Source organism: Canis lupus, chromosome 4 (assembly GCF_011100685.1).
Source record: "Canis lupus familiaris isolate Mischka breed German Shepherd chromosome 4, alternate assembly UU_Cfam_GSD_1.0, whole genome shotgun sequence".
Classification (NCBI taxonomy): Eukaryota; Metazoa; Chordata; class Mammalia; order Carnivora; family Canidae; genus Canis; species Canis lupus.
Window position 1 is genome coordinate 8564445 of NC_049225.1, and position 19739 is coordinate 8584183.

The window sequence follows — 19739 nt, forward strand, 5'->3', positions numbered from 1 at the left end:
GTTGGTTAAAGCATCTGCCTTCAGCTCAGGTCATGATCTATCTCAGGGTCCTGAAATAGAGCTCTGAGAGGGGCTCCCAGCTCAGCAGGAAGCCTGCCTCTCCCTCCCCTTCTCCCTCTACTCCTCCCCAGACTTGTGCACTCTCTCTCTCTCTCAAACAAATAAATAAAATCTTAAAAAAAAAAAAAAAAAAAAGGTCAGGTGTTTAACCAAGACACCCAGGCGCCCCCAGATATTCTTGATTAATTTGGTGTGAATGGTACCTGGGCATCAGAATTATTTTAAAAAGTACTCCAAGTGACTCCTACATGCAGGTCGGGTTGAATGTTAACTACTCATTCATTGACCTTCCGTAAACCATGAGGGAGAAGTATTTACCATCATAAAATAAATATATTTACATGGCTACTCATGTAGGAGCACAATACAGAGAGGAGTCCCAGAAAGACTTAGGTTATTTCCCCCCCTTGTTTCTCTAAATTTTTATAGCAGCCCCTCATCTGTAGCTAAACAGGCTTCTCCTTGTACCTCCCTGCTGACGGCTCTGGAGTATCCATTCATTCCACAGACAGTTACGGAGAGCGCACAATGTACCAGGCACTGTTCTACAGGCCACGAATAAAGCATGAACAAGGCAGACAAAAACTGGGTACTGAGGGAGTTTACACTCCCTTCAGGAAAGACAGACAACAAATAAACAAGTTTTACTTAGGCCTACTAGCAGTAGCATGCTGGTGGATGTTTAACTACGCAAGAGCCCTGATTTCTAGCATTTGTTGATTTCTGTCGTATTTACACTCCCCCCATGGCAGACCTGAAGCTATCAGCATGATCTCACTGAACACCGATCTGGGGACAGATAGGGAGTAACCAGTATTACATAGGATTTCCATCTTACAGTCTGACAGACATAAACTTGAAAGCAGAGGTAACAGTAAAATCTAATGAAAATAATTAGGAAGCGTTGAGTTTTGAGCATTTATTAGTTTTGTTTTTAACAGAATTTATTTAACTGTAAATTTATAAAACTTAATTTTTACTTTTTGATAATAGCTGTGTTCCACCAATGTGCTCTTAACGTCATGAAAATTTATCTATCAGCTTTGAGAGTCAGTACAAGACTACCGTAGTACAACACTGGAATGGGAATACAAAGAAAATACAGTAAGGAGGAGGGACTGGAGAGCTACTTTATTTTTTTTTTTAAAGATTTTATTTATTTATTCATGAGAGACACAGAGAAAGAGAGGCAGAGACACAGGCAGAGGGAGAAGCAGGCTCCATGCAAGGAGCCCGATGTGGGACTCGATCCCCGGTCTCCAGGATCACGCCCTGGGCTGAAGGCGGAGCTAAACCGCTGAGCCACCCAGGCTGCCCTGGAGAGCTACTTTAGATTGGATGGTTGGGTAAGGCCTCTCTGAGAGATATCTGAGCTGGGACTGAAAAAAAGAAAAAAAAAAAAAAAAAAAACAGGGGAGAGGGTAGCAAATGTAAATTCCTGGGAAAACGGCATGCCATACAGAGGGAACAGTGAACAGAAGGCCAGTGTGGTTGAAGCCCTGTGAGCAAAATCAGGGAGGAATCAATCATGCAGTCTTGTAAGACATTGTAAGGAGTCCCGATTTTTCATTCAGACTCTAAAAGAAAGCCATAATTTGGGTTCTGGGTACAGTAATTATCTACTCCCAGTCTTCTTTTCATTCTGTCGTCTCATTGAAAGATTTCAAGCAGACCTATGGCTTCACATACAGTCTACTTGCTGATGCCTGACAAATCCATGTATTTAGGCCAGACCTTCCTCCTTTGCTCCGGTACCATATTTCTAATTCTATTTGGGTATCTCCCAAACACCTTGTGATGTATCTGGTCCATAACACAGCAATCTGTAAGTTCGAAATCATTAATTTTACCACTTGCATCTCACACTGAACACATTCCAAACTGAAATATATTACCCTGACTATACCTGTTCCTTTCCCCAGATTTCCTATCAGCAAAAGGCAGCAACATCCACCCACCTCCTTTTCCTTAGCCACTGCATTCAACTGTCCTAAAGATCACACAAACTCACCCATCCTCTCTCTCCCTAGGCTCACTGCCATTGCCTCAGGCTTTCATCACTTCTCTGAATTACTGTAATAGTGTTCTGATCTCCGTGCTTTTGGTATCAGATTCCTTCTCCAATCAGATTCTCCTCCTACAGTCTCTACTCAAGTAAAGGTTATCCACACAACTAACCACTCTAGCAACCTAGTCTTCTTAGACTTCCAAAAATACAAATCTGGGGGGACCAGAGTGGCTCAGTCAGTTAAGCATCTGCCTTCAGCATAGGTCATGATCCTGGAGTCCTGAATCAGGTTTCTTGCTCAGCAGGGAGTGTGCTTCTCCCTCTCCCTCTGCCACCAACTTGGGCTCTGTCAAATAAATCAATAAAATCTTAAAAAAAAAAAAAACACAAAAAAACAAAAAAACAAAACAAATGAAACACAAATTTGATAATCCTGAAATGTTCCCTTAGGAAGTGAAGATTCTATCTTTAATGGTGTATAAACATAATATATAAAGCCCCCTTAGGAAATATCTTCAGATACCTCCTTAGTTTTGTTTCTCATGTCTCCTTATTCCACCCTTATCTAACTACTTGGTCCTCCCAAACATGCAAGTGGCTTTCTTACATGGATGCCTAGGCCAGCCTTCCTCTCCTCCCTTATCTCCCATTCACACCTCAAAAAGTCAGCTCAGGTGTCACCTTTTCTTAAAAACCCTGAAGCCCTGGACAAGTCAGGTGCTCCTTTTCATTCCTCCCACAACATACTGGCATGATTCCATCATTGCCCTTATCTCAACTGTAATTGCTTATTTCCATGACTTCAAGTCCACAGAGGCAAGGGCTGGATCTTTTACTTCCATATCTCAGACATTGAGAGTAATGAGTATGACGAGTAGGATGCTGCAATGTTTGCTGCAATCAGGAGTATCTTAAATATCCCTAAGCACTACTCTCACATTAGGTGGAGTATTGCACAATAACGGAGGCTGAGGAAATAAGAACAGCCTGAAAGAGTAAGAAAAAGTTCAGGTTATCATGAAAGTAGAGGACACAATCCTGAGAGGTGAGCCAGTGAGGGCTCTGGCCAGATTCAGAAGCAGAAAAAGCTCACATACAATTGCCTTAATTTTTCATGTGAAAAAGTTTACAGAAGTGTTCTCATGAAAGAACCATTGGTAAATGAGGAAGTAAAAAACCCCTACTCTTTCTGCAAAATTACCATCAACTCACAAACCAGCTGGGGGCTGAGAAAGCTACTTACAGCGAGTCAGATCTACACAGCAACCGGCTCCCCTACATGTGCTGGCTCTGGATTAGCAGTCAGAAAATGAGGTCAAAATAGTTCTACCACAGATGTGGAATGAAAAGGTCAATGAGGAGAGAGGTTAAAGTAATAATCCTCACACAAGTGGACAGTTGACAGCAATTACAAACCCAGAGCTCTCCACATCAAGGAAAGAGAAGTTTCCCCAAGTTCCAAAGAATACTGGTGTCCCAATGTGAAGGTAGCCCTCTATATCGCTTCTTTTGAAACTGAGATTTTTGTTTACCTTCTCTTGTCTTTTTGCTGCTGTGATCTTCCTACACAAATTAATACTGTATTTAAGTCAGAGACTGCCACTAACCTGGACACAGTAACGTGCTTTTAAAATGTATTCTTTTAATATCCCTGTAGACATAATTTAGTGGTTAAAAAAAAAAAAAAGATCAGTTGCCCCACAATTGTGCAATTTTGAGAACTACAAACCGTTTACCTCATAATTTCTTCACATAAATTGTGAGTGACCAACATTCCGGTGGCAAAAAAGATCGGTGAAAATCGGGAGGGGCGTAGGGGTGCGGGGGGCCGGGAGGCAAGCTGTGGAGAGGCTGGGTGGCCTCTCGGAAGATGCCTGTCTTCCGAAATGACTACTGCAAAAAGTACGGATGGAAGACAAAAACGCAATAAAAATTTCCGGAAGTTCCAAATCTTCCTAGATTAAAGACTTTCCGTCTTTCGAATCCTATGCCCACATGCAAGCCCAACACTTTTCTCCCAGGACCGCGGCAGCAGCAGGGCGGGGCGGGGCGGGGAGCCGCAGGCTGATGCCTCTGCCGCCGGGTCGGACCCGCAGGTCTCTCGGGTTTACCCGAAGGCTGGCCCTCGCCAGGGGCGGAACGGTCCATTCTCGCGTCGCGTTCCGGTATCGGGGGCTCTCTGAAGGCCCCGTGCCTGGCGGAGGGTACGAGAAGGAATGAGTGGAAAGGAACCACCGGAGCCACCACCCATAGAAACTTCTAAAAGCGCACACACACTTACACACGCACCGATACCCCGTTGCCTTGGAAACCAAGTCAAGCACCCAACCCCTCCCGCGCGGCCCCGGAACCCACTCTCGGGAGCCGGGGGGCCGGAGGGGTCGTGGCCCGCAGGAGGCCGGGGCCGGGCGGGTGGAGTCCTCTCCGGCGGCCCCGCCCCGGGCCTCTTTCCCCTGGGCGCCTACCGAGTAGAGGAGCACGACAGCGCCGGGACTGGCGGAGCCGACGGAGAAACGGGAGTTAGAGGAGCTGGAAGAATCCATGGTGCGGCTGCCGTCCCGGGCGGGGCCTGACATTCTTTGCTAGGCGGTGGTGGTGCTGCCGCTGCTGGGGGCGGTTCTTCCGCGCAGGGCGGCCCGACCTCGCCTGGGGCGGCGGCACCCTCCGCTGCCGCTCCGCAGGACCCCGGGCGCCGCCATCTTAACTAGGACGGAAGCCGCGCCGGGACCTGCGACGCGCGCGCTCGCGCACCGCGTCGGAAGTCGGAAGTGCGGGCCGCGCGAGGCGCGGGTGTCGGCGGGCTCGGGGCCTGAGCGCGGCGGGGCGGCCCGCATGGCTCAGGAGCCGGGGCCGGGGGCCCGCGCGCCCGCCGGTTCTCGGGCCCTCCTGGACGCCCTGCTCCGGAACCTCTACGACTTTGGTGAGTGCGGGGCCTCGGCGCCCACGTGGAGAGCGGACTGGGCCGCCCTGGGCGTTCAGGCTAAAGGTTCCCGCAGGCTGAGCAGCCCCAGCGCCTCCGACCTGGGTCCCCGGATGGGTCCGGCACACACCGCTGCGGTGATCGGGCTCTGTTACCCAGGGATCAGACACCCGAGTCGTCCCTGTGTGTGGGCGCCAAGGGGCCCGTCTAAGCACGGCGATGCGCGCGGGGCCTGGGCTCCCGGAACAGCCCACCCTGTCAGTCTCGCGGCCCGCTGGGCAGCCCGCCCTCCCGGCGCCACCCTCCCGCCCCGCGTGCCCCCGGGGCGTCGGCACCACCTTGTCTCGGCCCAGCTCCATCCTTCAGGGTGCCTCTCCGCAGACTTCTTAGATGATTTCACGTAAAGCTTTTCACAGCCTTTTCTAATACCAAGCTGGCCAGTCTGTGCTCTCCTTCAATCTGGCCTGGGGAAAAGGAAATAGAAAGTTATTACAGATTGGCAGCCGCCTGGCACTTCAGCCAGAAGGCGGTTCCACGCGTTCTGAGAACCTGCTCCACGTCAGAGGACATCCCTTGTACACACAACGCAGAGAGCCAAGGCATTAGGGACTTTAAGGAGCAAACATTTCTTAAATTTGTAACCTGATACTGCAAGATCTGTTTTAGCGTGGAGCCATTGGTCGAAATTCTGAGCTTGCTTAAACAGTAAAAAATAATTGTGCAACTACAGCCCCATTTGAAGAAAAATAAAACTTTTTTTTCTTTGTATTTCTGGGTGCGGATAGCCCTGGCTCGCACCTAAGCGCATTCATGTGATTTAACGATTTGATAAAACCAAAGCGATTTATTTTTTCCACTCTGCGTTTGAACAAACAGGAGAAACACAATATGAAGCAGAACAGAAAAGGAGCAAAAAGAAAGGAGAAAACAAGAAGAGAGATGCTGGGACCCCAGCGGCAGTGACAGGAGAGCCAGCTCCCCTACCTGGTTCTCTTGTAAGAGGCCAAAGGAAGAGTGCTTCCAGCTTCTTCAAGGAACTCCAAGAAGAGCTGCAGTGCACTCCTGCTGTGACCCCCGCAGAACCCCCTTCAGGACCAGAAGTCCCTTGTGCTGCAGCATCACCCTCAACCCTGAAGAACAGCAGGGAGCAAGTAGAAGTGATAGAATTTCACAGCAGGAATAAAAAAAGAAAAGAGAAGCTAGATCGAAATGAGAACATGCAGGTAATGAGTTGGTTTATATGTATATGGTGAAAACCCTGATATCACAGTTTTAGATAAGTATCTTTTCCTTTTTTTTTTAAAAGAGTTTTGCGGGGAGCACCTGGGTGGCTCAGTCCGTGAAGTGTCTGCCTTTGGCTCAGGTCATGATCCTGGGGTCCTGGGATTGAGTCCCACAATGGGCTCCCTACTCAGCCAGGAGCTTGCTTCTCATGCTCCCTCTGCCCCTCCCCTTGCTCATACAGGCATGTGCAATCTCTCTCTCTTTCTCTTAAGTAAATAAAACCTTTTTTTAAAAAAGTTTTTATTAAAAAAATTAGAAAGATAAGTTTTTCTTTATTTATCTCTGCACCCAACATGGGGCTTGAACTCATGACCCCAAGATCAAGAGTTGCAAGCTGTAGGGACCGAGCCAGCCAGGCACCGCTAGATGAGTTTCTAGTTTCTATATAGACCACGTCAGGTGTCCCCAGCACCACCCGTAAGCTTGAGGATTTGCTAAAAGCACTCACAGGACTCAACACTCAGCATGTAGTCATCATCACAGGTACAAATTACCACTGCAAAAGGATACAGAGTGAAAGCTAGTGAAGGGAAAAGCCTGATTGGGTCAGGCCAGAGGAAACCAAGTGCAAGTGTCTAGATATCCCCTCCCAGTGGTGTTGCATGGGATGTTTCATATCCCCAGCAGTGTCCTCTGACAGTATGTGGGAAGTGTTGCTAACCACTTTCAACCCCAGCCTGGGTGTCCACGGTTTTTGTTAGAGGTCAGTTATGTAGACATGCAGACTGACCTTAGTTACTAAAGCTCTAGACCCCTAGAATAAAAGCAGGTATTCTCCATAAATCACAGTGTTAGGATAAATGATCTGGGCAGACTTGGTGTGGCTTGGCTCAAGGCTTGGGGATGCAAAAACACTCTTATCAGACAATATTCCAATTGGTCAGCTCCCAGGAGCCAGCCAAGGGCCAAATATGAAAATAAGACTTTCTTAGGAATCTGCAGAGTTTGAGAAATGCAAGCCTGCTGAGTGGATCTTTTCATACCGATAAGCCTTCTGCTTGACGGTGCTCAGAGAAAACTGAGTCATTCGACAACTGTTTCTGGCTGCTGTTTCAGGCACCGGGATACAGCATTGAGCAAGAGAGAAAACTGTTCTCTCTCAAGGAACTTACATTCTGTTGGAAAGCAGTTTGATTTCACTGAGCAGTAATCTCTCTCAGACTGAATTTTGTAAGCCTTACTCAAAATTCAGGCCAAGAGAGAGATGTCATTGCTTATCCAGCTTTTCCCACAAGGATATTATAGTTTTGTCAAATATATTGCAAAAATCCAAATATTCTATTTCTGTTGGATTCTTCATGTCCTATAAACTTTTGTCTCATAAAAGGAAAAAGGGATTGTATTAGTTTCCTAGGGCTGCTGGATGGAAATTTGGTCTCTCCTAGTTCTGGAGGCCACAAAAGCCACAATCAAGGTGTTGGCTAGGCACACTCCTCTCTGAAAGGGAATCCTTCCTTCCTTCTTTCAGCTTGTGGTGTCTCTAAACATTCTTTAGCTTGTGGCTGCATCATCCTAAACTCTGCCTCCATCTGCATGTGGCTCTCTATATGTTTGAGTCTCAAATCTCCCTCTGCCCTTATTGTAAGACAGCTGTTATTAGATTTAGGGCCCACCTGAAATCTAGGTTGGGTCTCATCATGAGATCTTTAACTTAATTACCCTACAAAGACCCTTTTTCCAAGTAAGATCCATTCATTGATTCTGGGGATTAGGACATGGACATGTCTTTTTGGAGACAGCAGTTCAACCCACCACAAAGATAGGCGTGCATCCTTCTTGATGAACTTGTGATCACATGCTAGTGTCCAGTGCTTTCCACATCTATTTCATGGTTTAAAAAACCATCTGTGTCCTCTTTCCTAGCATTCAGCCAGCTCTTCATGTCACACTCACCAGCATGCCTTCTTCAAAGACTAAGTGCTTTTTGTAATCCTCTACCTTGATTTTAGGATTCTAGGTCAATTTCCAACTCATACTCCAAACATGGGACACTGGGAACTGTTAAGGCAGGATAGGAAGTGGATTCCCTTGGCCCTTCAGCCAGCCAGGGAACTTACAGTGATTGGTATTACCACAGCCAACTGTTGTGCACCTTACCAAGAGTAGTATTTTCTCTATGTGCCACACAAAGGAAAAGGTTGGCTTTGCATTATATCTAATTCTGCATTTGGAGAATTTAGCGAACAAAGCATCTGAGTACCTTCCCTCATTTCTTCAGGTGTCTCGGTCTTCTGTTTCCTCTTACACTTGCTGGGTTCTTTCTAGAATGGAAAGTTTCTAATAGGACAAAAACGTTGGCATTGAATGGGTGCATTTCTCTGTCTCTTAATAATAGAACATTTGCTGCCGACTGTTGGATTCTTTCTTCCCTTTCCGATCTTCTTCCCTTCCCTTCCCTTTTTTTTTTTTTTTTTTAAGATTTTATTTATTTATTCATGAGATAGAGAGACAGAGACATAGGCAGAGGAAGAAGCAGGCTCCATGCAGAGAGCCGGACCCTGGACTCCATCCCAGGTCTTCAGGATCACGCCCTGGGCTGAAGGGGGTGCTAAACCGCTGAGCCACCCGGGCTGCCCTTCCCTTCCCTTTTGATCCCTTTTTCACTGTAGTTGGCTTTTCTCAGGAACTTCAGTTCATTTGACATTTTGGATTTCCTGACTTTAATGAAATTTTTCAGTTGTCCTTGGCGTTCTGTCCTTTCCTCCTTTTTAAAATTTATCCTTTGAACACATGAATGTGTCTGGCTAAAGAGACAGATTATGAACACAGTGAAAACACGTAAGCCTGTACAAGACTTCAGGATGTTTACATTGCAACATGTAAACAAATACCAGTGAATATGACGCTAGTTATTAATGGCATATCCTGGGAATGCCAGCTAAGGAATAGTCAGTCGGTCAGTTGGGAGTAATTAGGATATGTGATGCTATGCTAAGAGTTTGTATAATGTGGTAAAAGATAGTTGTGACCCCTGTTTTCTGAAAGCTTACAGGTCATTGTAGGACAGTTCAGACAGACATGGAATCAGCAAAAATGTCTAATAAGATAATGATAGCCTGCATGGAGTCAGCTAGTTGTCTTTGGAGAATACATGAGAGGTACTGACAAGTTGGACAACCCAGCTGGCCCTGCCTGAACCCAGGAAATGACCTTCTTTCCCTAGGCTTGTGCCATAAGTACTGTGGTTAAACTACATTGTATATCGAAACAGGTGTTCATGGTGTGGTATGGTGATTTAAATACAAAATATATATATATATATTTGGTCTTTGTCCCCCATTTCTAGTGCAGAACTCCTATAACCCTTATAGTTCCCTAAGTGATGAGAGAGTAAAGGTATCTTTTATAGTGAGTGAATTAGGGCAGGTTGCCAGGAGAATCAACCACATGATTAGAAATTTGGAATTTTCAATCCCATCTCCTTGACCTCTGGGGGGAAATAATGGGCTCAATTAATTGCCTGTGGTCAATGATTTAATCTGTCATACTTTATGAAATGAAGCCTCTGTAGAAACCCAAAGAGTTTGGAAAGTTTTTGGGTTGGTGATGGTGTGGAGGTGCTTGGAGACTGACACACTCAGAGAAGACATGGAAATGCCTCGTCCTGTCCCACATTATCTTACTCTGTACATCCCCCCATCTGGCTCGTCCTGAGTTATATTCTTTTTTGTTTGTTTTTGTTTTAAGATTTTATTTATTTATTCATGAGAGACAGAGAGAGAGGCAGAGACACAGGCAGAGGGAGAAGCAGGCTCCACGCAGGGAGCCTGACGTGGGACTCAATCCGGGGACTCCAGGATTACACCCCAGGCCAAAGGCAGGCGCCAAACCGTTGAGCCACCCAGGGATCCCCTATATTCTTTTATAATAAACTAGTGCTCTAGTAAGTTAGACAGGTTTCTTGCATTCTGTGAGCCACCCTGGCAAACTAATGGAACCCAAGGAGGGAGTCATGGGAACTTTTAATCTGTAGGTGGTTGGTCAGAAGCACACACAGGTCACAGCATGAACTTGCAGCTGGAGAATGAGATGGGTGGCCATCTTGTAGGACTGAGCCCTCAACCTGTGTAATCTGATGCTATCTCCAGATAGAGAGTGTCACCATTAGTTTGAATTGTAGCTGGTGTGGGAGCATTGCTATGTGGGGGAACCCTCCCCATAACACGCCTTTTAATGGATTAATCGGGGAACTTGGCCACCATCTATATAACATTTTACCCATTTCAACTGTCTAACCTGCAAATGAACTAACTGATCATATCCCTTTTATAAAGCAGTGACTATAGAAGTAGTTTGACAGGAAATAGATTATGATCTTCCTTATTTAGTCCATGAATAATTGGGTGCCTCCTGTTTGCCAGGAGATCCAGCAGTGAATGAGATATAGTCCTCTGCCCTCATAGAATCTACAGTCTACTGGTGTAATCAAGCATCAGGTAAATTAATAAAATAAGGAGAGTTTTAAACCCCCTGAGGGAGAGAAATAGTCTTGAGAGTTAATAGGAAGAACCTCCTTTTGGTAGAGTGGGCAGGCAGTCTCAGGAGAAGGTGACATGAGGCTCTGCTAAAGCTTACCAGTGAAAGGAGCCAGAAGTGTCATGCCAGGTATGAAAAGGCCTATGGAGGGCAGTCCCATGGCTTAGTGGTTGAGCGCTGCCTTTGGACCAGGGCATGATCCTGGAGACCCAGGATCGAGTCCCACATCAGGCTCCCTGCATAGAGCCTGCTTCTCCCTCTTCCTGTGTCTGTGCTTCTCTCTCTCTCTGTCTTTCATGAATAAATAAATAAAATCTTAAAAAAAAAAAAAAAAAGGCCTTTGGGTTCTGGAAGCTAGAAACCTAATGGAGTAGGACAAAGGGGAGAAGAGTCCAAGCCGTGGTAGAGGGACAGGCCAAGGCCTTTGAAATTTAAAGTATGTAGAAAACCACAAAGAATTTTAGGGCACGAGGTGATCTGATTTACATTTTAAACGTTCACTGAGGTCCCTGTATGGTAGATTGTAAATAAGCAGTAGCAAGAGGCCTACGGGGGCTAGGTTAGGAGTTTACTACAGTGGTTCTGGTTCAAGATGGGGTGGCCTAGACTCCGGATTTGAGGGGTGAGTGTAAGGCTGCCTGTGAGGAAGAAAGGTCTTGAGACTGAAAGCACCATGTGTGGCTGGAAATGATCCAAGTGTTGCTTGCTCAAGGGATACATCTTAGTATTTTATTTTCTCTACCCTTAGCATCATCTGCGTCCTGGACCTTAGCCTTCTTTGTGGCCTCCATAGAAAAGGGATGAGAAAGAGGGAATAGAAATAATAGAACAGTGGACTCTAGATCAGAAGAGGCTCTTGGCCCTTATGGCCTGGACACAGGTACATGCAGACTGCTACTAAGCATGCAGTAAATCACTTTAATAACTAAGATTTCCTGTGCATACTATGTATCACAGGTGATTACTTCTGTTCACTAATTCATTATTTCACTGGATCCTCACAGTTCATGCACCCTGTCTTCATTTTACAGAGGAAATCGATGCCTGAGAGAGGTTAAGATACTTGCCTACGTTTAAACTGTCAGTCACCCCATATCTACAGTTCCAGAACCCCAGAGCTTTGGAAGTCACAGTTTTGTTGTGTTTTAGATTTATTTGGCAGCAAAAGCTGATCTGAACTCAACTCATGGGGCTAAGGAATAATTTTTGTTTGTTCCATTTGGCATGAATATTCATAGACACTGCGGCAGAAATATGAATGTACTTAATCATGAGGTGCTGTCTTGTCCCCCAGTGAAAATGATATATTGTATTCAGTACATTCACAATATTACTTTTCTCAAATGTGAAAGCTCCTGAATTTTCTAAGAATTCCACAGAAAGGATTGTGGATGTGAAGTGACCACCAGAGCTCAGGTTTTGACCCCAGGGTTTCTGGCTTGAAAGCTGCTACACCAGAGAGAGCGAGAGCAGGTTAGGTTAGGCTCTTCATCTTTTTAGTAACACAAATGCGCTGGTCTAGGATCTTCACTAGATAGAAAGACCTGTCCCTGTGTTACCGCCACAGGTTCTTAACTGCTCTCATAACCTTTACAATATCTGGATCATTCCCTAGGACTCATCCCTGAAATGCTTCATGCTCCAGGGCACCCTTTAACTTTGTTCCACACTCCTGTTTAGCAAACCAGTTTTGGTTAAGTATTAGGAGGAGAGTAACACAGTTGAAGTAATTTGCCTTCTAGAAGATATGAATAAATTTCCCAATGTTCTTGGAACTGCTCGAATTTTAAAAAGAGTGTTTAATTACTGAACTACTCTCTCATTGGACAAGGTTGGACAATGTAACTAGTAGAATAAAAGAATCTAACCAGTGCAGCAGAAAATAGTCGTGGTCAGCAAAGTCAGCCCATGGACGCACACTTAGCCCAGGAGACTGCCAGCTTTTATCCCGCACCCCTAAACTTTTCTTTGTATTATAGCTTTCTTCTTTCTTCAGAGCCTAACATGCACGTTTTCAAAATCTGCAAACATTTCTCTTTCCTGTGTGTGGGACAGTAAGGCTTTACAGGTCAGGATAGATTAGGGGGATCCCTGGGTGGCGCAGCGGTTCGGCACCTGCCTTTGGCCCAGGGCGCGATCCTGGAGACCTGGGATCGATTCCCACGTCGGGCTCCCTGCATGGAGCCTGCTTCTCCCTCTGCCTGTGTCTCTGCCTCTCTCTCTCTCTCTCTCTCACTGTGTGCCTATCATAAATAAAAAATAAAAAAAATAAAGGATAGATTAGGCAGTGGTTTGGTAACATGCTCCCTACATCTCAGTGGTTTGAAGGCAAAGTTAATTATTTTCATATGTCCATCAGGGTTAGCAAGGACAGAGTGTGTTGCTCCACACCATGCTCATCTAGGGACCCAGGATAATAGGGGCTCCACCGTCTAGAAAGAAGGCTGTTAGTTGCTTTGGTGAAGAAGGGGAGTCAGTGAATGGCTTTTAGTAGTTCCATGTGGAAGGGGCATATGTCCCCTCTGCTCATACTTCTTTGGCCAAAGAAAGTCATGTAGCCCTGCCAAACTTCCAGCAGGGAGCAAGAAGTAGGGGAGGACCTAGTATTGCCTGTAGGTAGTAAGCTTTCTGCTACAGTGAGCATGAGGGAAAAGAAAACAGGCAAAACTACTGATGATTTCTAAATCAGGCAATATATGATGAATAATGGACTGAAAGGTCTTTAAAGCTGTGAATAAAAGTTAGATATTGGGGGCACCTGGGTGGCTCAATCAATTAAGTATCTGCCTTCATCTCAGGTCACAATCCCAGGGTCCTGGGATAGAGCCCCACATTGGGCTCTCTGTTCAGTGTGGAGTCTGCTTCTCCCTTCCCTTTACCCCTCCCCACTGCTTGTACATGCACTCTCTCTCTCAAATAAATAAAAAAAAATTTTTTTGATATTAGATATTGGTGGGTTCATGCCTATGGACTCAGCATCACAAGACAGTGAGCTAAGAATTATTTTCTAAATGTTTGCTTTTATTATTAAAAAAAAAAAAAGACCTAGAATCCAAACCTTTTCTCAAACATCGAGAGCTGCAAAGCTGAGATGTTTCTAGTGAAATGATAACAGAGGGAATAGCAAGCTGTCTATGTGTGACCGACCACACCTGCTAACTCTGTCCACACTGCCCCTCAGCCTGCATGTCCCCACAACCAGGATAAATGGAGGCCTGCGTGCAAGGACTTGGTGTTCTGTGGGGCTGCAGGGGAAAGCAGGGACCTCAGAGGCTGTGACCCTCTCCTCCATGGGTCATCCCCAGACACAGGACTTTTGGCCCCACAGTGACTGTCACACAGGTGGCCAGGGATTTTTATCACAGCACTTAGGTCCACTTAGATTGCTCCTTCCTCGTGCTGATCTGATACAGGGCTGCTGAGGGCATCTGTGACTTCTCCAGTACTGCTGGGAATCTCATGCTCCTGAATGAAATTTCCAACTCAGAAGACATAATTAGTTGCTTTCATTGGATGGATGGGAGGGAAGAAGAGAGAGAAAGAACTCTTTAAATTTTTAGGAAAGGAGGTAAATGTTTCATGGGATTTTGGAGATCTGTGAACCACATACAGTTTTTCTTTTTAGCATACAATTTGCATTAGAGGTTCTGGATAATCCTGAATTCATTAAGATATAAGCAATTTGTTTTCCAAAAGTAGTATTACTGTTTATCATATTAAATAGATTGGGTGTGCAGGCCAATGGAAAAGGTTTTTTAACTTCAAGGAAATAGAGCATTTTTTTTCTGACATGGAACACGAAATCAGACTTTCTGGCATAGAGGAATGGAAGTGCCTGGTGTCCTTTGTGTGCCCATCGCCTTAACTTAGGCATTCGATTCTGTGAAATACATGATGGAAGAAAATTGGAAGCATAACAAAAGTCAGAAATCTTGGTAAAATAATGTGGAAGATGCCTTTATTGTGACTGAGAGCCCAGAACAGGGTCACATGCTTAGCGCACGGCAGTCATCCTTCATGGTACCATGTTCCGCCTGTCCAGCTGGGTGTCAGCATGCAGCATGCCAGCAGATGAGCAGTGCTGGGGTGACTGCTGGAGACTGTTATTTCACAGTGGATTAGCTAATAATGAGAGCGCTGGCCACGTCTTCCTATTTACTGGACCTCACTGACATTTACCACCGCACACCTTATCCACTTTCATTGTAAGAAGCCCTCTGTGAGATCAGTGTATGGCCTCACAGAGACAGAGCCTGTCACCTGTGGAAGCATTCAGTGACCGACCTGCACACCCAAAATACACACTGGGGGAACAGACCAGGATAAGCTGAAGTATAGCTCCATTCGGAGAAGGAGAGACCGGGAGACCTGTACATTGCAGAGCTCCCTGCTGAGCGGGTTGGCAGGAGGTCCCACCCTGCTGAGCGGCTGGCTGGCTATCTGTCTTCAACATTGTCCTTTGAGGGAGAGGGGGGCCTTTTCTAGAGGCTTCACAGCTTTTAGAGCCTGCTTCCTATTGGTCCAGGATGGGGTTGGGTAGTGACTGCTGCTGTTAGCCAGATGTGACAATATATTCCCTTAAAATCTCAAGCTTCTGGTCAGTTCTGTGGATTGGTAACCAAAGCTAGTGAGTGGCTATATCAGTGTAAAGAGTCATGCTTTGAAGGCATTTGCAGCATTATTATTTTCTACTGGGAATTATAAACCAAATCTCCACCATTTCTAGAATTGTGATGTTCCTGAAAGAAATATCTAGGTTACGAGAGTTTTGTTAGCCATTATTTTAAGGGCTGAATGGGAGGAAGAAGGGAGAGAAAGAGTTATTTAAATATAATATTCAGGGGCACTTGGATGGTTCAGTCAGCTAAGCGTTCAACTCTTGGTTTCGGCTCAGGTCATAATCTCAGGGTCCTAAAATTGAGCTCCGAGTTGGGCTTCAGAGTGGGCTTCATGTTGGGCGTGGAACCTGCTTAAGATTCTCTCTCTCTTCCTCTGCCCCTCCCCTCAGCTCATCCACACACTTTCCTCTAAAAAAAAATATATATATATATATATATATATGTGTGTGTGTATATATGTGTGTGTGTGTGTGTGTATATATATATATATATATATATATATATAAAATGTTTACCCTCCAGAATCCCTGCTTAGTCACCCTCTTCTAAACTGTTTCCCCTGCTGCACAGAATCTGCATGTCATTTATGAGAGACAGACATTGGTCTCATCGTCTCTTTTTATTTTTGTGTTTTAAAATAATTTCTTATCCTTTCTTAAGCTCTGATACCTTAACATTTCTTTTCTCCATTTTTCTTCCATTACAGCTTTTGTGCAACATACTTATGTTATTGTTTGGTATTTAGGCATCTGGGACAGTTTCAAGGCCTTTTAAAATATGATTACTCTGTTGATGACAAATACTCCAACGATATAGAAACAGATTATCTTAATAAGAATTTTTTTTTTCTTTCAGACCAAAAGTAGTATCCTTGAGAAAGATGTGGATAGACAAGAATTTAACTTAGAGAAGGTATGTGTTTGAAACTTAATTTTTTTTCAGCTTTATAATACTGAACAAAATATGCTTACATGTCCAGTGGTTGAAGTAAATCACACTACATCAGTTGATGAATATTAGGCTGTCATTTAAAACATGATGGTTTGTGACTGCAGTGCCCATAATGCAGTGGTAAGTAAGAAAGTAGGGAGGGATGTGTGTATTCTCCTGTTGTAACTAGGTTTTTAAAATGCAAGAGAAAAAAGGAGGAGGTAACTCAATTGCTAAGAGTGGCATCAGTGGCTTTTTCTCTTCCTCTGCAGCATCTTTAAAAAAAAGACAAACATAGATCTGTGTTTGAAGCTGCTATAGGAAATGGTTTCTTGGTGTGAGTAAGAGTGTTTGGAGAGGTACTTTTAGGTCGAAATTCTTGCCCATTAGGGTAATAGCTCGTTTCAGAGAGCACCCCAGAGTATACAGAACTCTGCGTTCAGTCCTAGTTCTGTTGCTGGTTTGTGTGCTCCTGAGTCTTTGCTTCTGCTATCCAAAATTCAACATGGGAGAACGTGCGTTGTGAGGTTATGGTATGAGATTATTGTTAAGACCTCCACAAAGCTCCACAAACTACAGCACAACAGAGTTTTTGCCACAGCACATCCTGTCTGATGTGTGTTGCTCCAAGGGAGTATTTCTTCTCTGGAGTCTCTGGGATGCACTTGGATCTGATTCTGGTCTGTGTCCACAGGCTCGCTTGGAAGTGCACCGGTTCGGGATCTCAGGTTATGGAAAGGGAAAGGAACGAGTCCTGGAACAGGAACGTGCCATCATGCTGGGTGCTAAGGTGAGGGGCTGCCACTGTCTTCCATCAGTAGACAGGATACAGGAAGAGGAGATCCCAGGGCAAGGGAGGACAGGGGTCACCGAGAGATCTTTGCAAAATAAAAAATTATTATCTCTTGGCTTTTTTTCCCCCTTGGATTTCAGCCTCCCAAAAACAGTTATGTGAATTACAAGGTTCTGCAGGAGCAGATCAAAGGAAAAAAGGCAGCAAAGGAAGAAGAAAAGAGAATGGTACGAGTAACAGCCTTTTTGTTACTAAGCTAGAGCAAGAAGTTGCCTGTGGTTGGCCACAGGGGAATGCTGGACCTACTACCTGGGAAGCAGTATAGACCACAGTAAGATGGAGGGTGAAATGATTATCTTCCCCGACCCATTCAGGTCAGTTGCATTCTATAACAGTAGCCAGGTAAGCCAGCAGATCATGTAAACTACTGTGATCTTTTTCCTCTGTTGTATTTTACATTGTATAGAACATAGGGGCCACAGAGGGGTGGATGCTATGCTCCCTCCCTTTCCCCTAAAATGGAAGATTTCATATTTCTCCTGTAAGTCTTTTCTGGAATGACCTTTCACACTCTTGAGAGAGTTTTGGGATGAAATTGAGTGTATGTTTAATATGCCTGCTTGAGAAAAAGATGAAAAGTAAATGGTGTCTCCCTGGCTTTTGATCACAAACCTCTTGTCTGCTTTTGAATCTCCATTACCCATTATTGACATATATGTTGTCTTAAATCCTGAAATTAGGCCCAGGACACAGATATTTTCAAGAAAAAGAAGAAGAGAGGGCAGGAAGACAGGTGAGTGAAATCCTCAGGTACTAGGGGGAGTTATCCAGATAAACCTACTGGTTAGTCCTGAAAATAACACCTTGAGTTTACCTGGTGTTTCTGACCTGTTAGAGTGCTTCACTGTCTCTGTGCATTCTGATCTAGTCTTGGGAGAAGACAGGTTTTAGGACATTGCCCCAGATCAAACAGCTACTTCAGAACTGAATTGGGGATCTTCCCCCCCTACCCCCCCCCAAGAGCCTGCCCACATGACAGCACAGTCTGGGCTCTGCCATACCACACAAGGTGGAGCACCATCATCTGAGTGACGGAGTGTTGATTTTGTTGCTTCATGCTTCTTTCTTAGCTTTTGTTCAAAAATGCCTTCTCTCCCTCCTTGAGTTACTGTTTCAAAATTGACATCTTTTGTCTTAACCTTTTTCTTGGACTCCTGGAGAGCTGGCATGCGGATGGTCATTTATCCTGGCCACATATGTCTGTCTGTTGAGGGTTCCCTGCGTGCCAAGCATATAGATGTCTTAGGTGTCGGGGATACAGCCATGATCACATGAGGGGTATCCCTGCCTTTGAGGAGCTTACATTGTAGTGAGGGAAACACACCAAAACATACAAACAGGTAAGAAAGGGGATGTCAGGTGCCGGAAGGTTCTGTGAAGAGGTTGCAATAAAGCATTATAAAAGAAAATCACTGGGGGTGGGCTCTGAGTTGAGAACTGAGTGAAGAGGAGGGGACAGCCCAGAAAGATCTGTAGAAGAACATTGCACATAGAAGAAGCCAGTGCAGGGCAGCCCTGGTGGCTCAGCAGTTTAGCGCCGCCTTCAGCCCAGGGTGTGATCCTGGAGACCCAGGATCAAGTCCCACGTCGGGCTCCTTGCATGGAGCCTGCTCTTCCCTCTACCTGTGTCTCTGCCTCTATCTCTCTTTGTCTCTCGTGAATAAATAAATAAAATCTTTAAAAAAAAAAAAAAAGAAGAAGAAGAAGAAGCCAGTGCAAAGGCCCTGAGACAGGAAGGCAGCTGGCATGTTTCAGGGACCACAGGAAGGCAGGCGGTTGTTGCGGTAGGGCAGTGGGGGTGGTGTGCACGGGAGGATCCCAGGAGCTTGCAGGAGCAGACCACAGTCACCTGGTTGATGGTGCTGCAATCCGTCTTCATAAGCTTAACTCTAATACTTTTCTCTCCCTTTAACTGCAGGAAATCCAAAAAGAAGAAATCAGCTCCCAGTATTTTGTCAAATGGACGGATTGGGCAGGTTGGAAAATTCAAAAATGGGACCCTGATTTTGAGCCAGGTTGATATCAAGAAAATAAATTCGTCTCGAGTGGCTAAATGAAATACTTCATAAAATAAAGGGAAGAACATTGTACTGAAACTGGACTCCCACAAAACTTCCAGATTATTCTTATTTATTTCATATTTCATAGACTGCTTTTCTATTTTAGGGAAAAAAACGTCAAATAGAAATAATAAAATTTGTCGTTTCTCAAGTGTCTGTTTTACAGTGATGAGCATGAGAAGGGACAGCAGTGCTTTTCAAATCTATTGAAAAGATTGTTTAACCTTCTCCAACAAGATTTATGCTAGATTCGCTTTCCCTGGTGTTTTGTACATTTGCTTGTAATGTAATTTTTCATAAATGTAATAATTTATTGATTTGTAAATGCTAATGATTAGCTTTAAATTGCCTTTTCTTTTTTTTTCAAGATTGATTTATTTTAGAGAGAGAGCAAGCACACGAGTGGGGCAGAGGGCGCAGAGGGAAAGGGAGTGAGAGAATCCCAAACAGACTCTCGTTCAGCATGGAGTATGGAGCAGGGCTTGGTCCCATGACCCTGAGGTCATGGCCTGAGCCAAAATCAAGAGTC

The 19739-nt window shown here is 45.0% G+C and overlaps 2 protein-coding genes across 5 annotated transcripts in view; one reads left to right on the forward strand and one right to left on the reverse strand.

The window, feature by feature from the left end:
- GNPAT (glyceronephosphate O-acyltransferase) overlaps window positions 1-5489 on the reverse strand; it is a 35132-nt gene extending 29643 nt beyond the window's left edge. For 2 of the 4 annotated variants that reach the window (XM_038533918.1, XM_038533916.1), the window contains exon 1: window positions 4534-4796. In XM_038533918.1, coding sequence (XP_038389846.1) covers window positions 4534-4644 — 111 coding nt within the window. In that variant the 5' untranslated portion in view covers window positions 4645-4796. Of the gene's footprint in view, window positions 1-3804; window positions 4043-4533; window positions 4797-5326 lie in introns of those variants that run through there. The other 2 variants (XM_038533917.1, XM_038533919.1) reach the window with 2 other exon arrangements.
- Window positions 4858-19555, forward strand: C4H1orf131 (chromosome 4 C1orf131 homolog). Its single transcript, XM_038533920.1, has 7 exons — window positions 4858-4988; window positions 5865-6211; window positions 16223-16279; window positions 16992-17087; window positions 17231-17317; window positions 17831-17883; window positions 19069-19555. Exons 1-7 carry the CDS (start codon window positions 4901-4903, stop codon window positions 19205-19207), a joined length of 867 nt encoding a protein of 288 aa, XP_038389848.1. The 5' UTR covers window positions 4858-4900; the 3' UTR covers window positions 19208-19555.
- The last annotated feature ends 184 nt before the right edge of the window (window positions 19556-19739 follow it).

Excerpts from the sequence above, each read along its gene's own strand:
- C4H1orf131 (XM_038533920.1), top strand. The coding sequence starts at position 4,901 with ATGGCTCAGGAGCCGGGGCCGGGGGCCCGCGCGCCCGCCGGTTCTCGG. Across the intron at positions 6,212-16,222 it reads ATCGAAATGAGAACATGCAG|ACCAAAAGTAGTATCCTTGA; the intron begins GTAATGAGTTGG and ends TTTTTCTTTCAG. Across the intron at positions 17,884-19,068 it reads AAGAGAGGGCAGGAAGACAG|GAAATCCAAAAAGAAGAAAT; the intron begins GTGAGTGAAATC and ends CTTTAACTGCAG.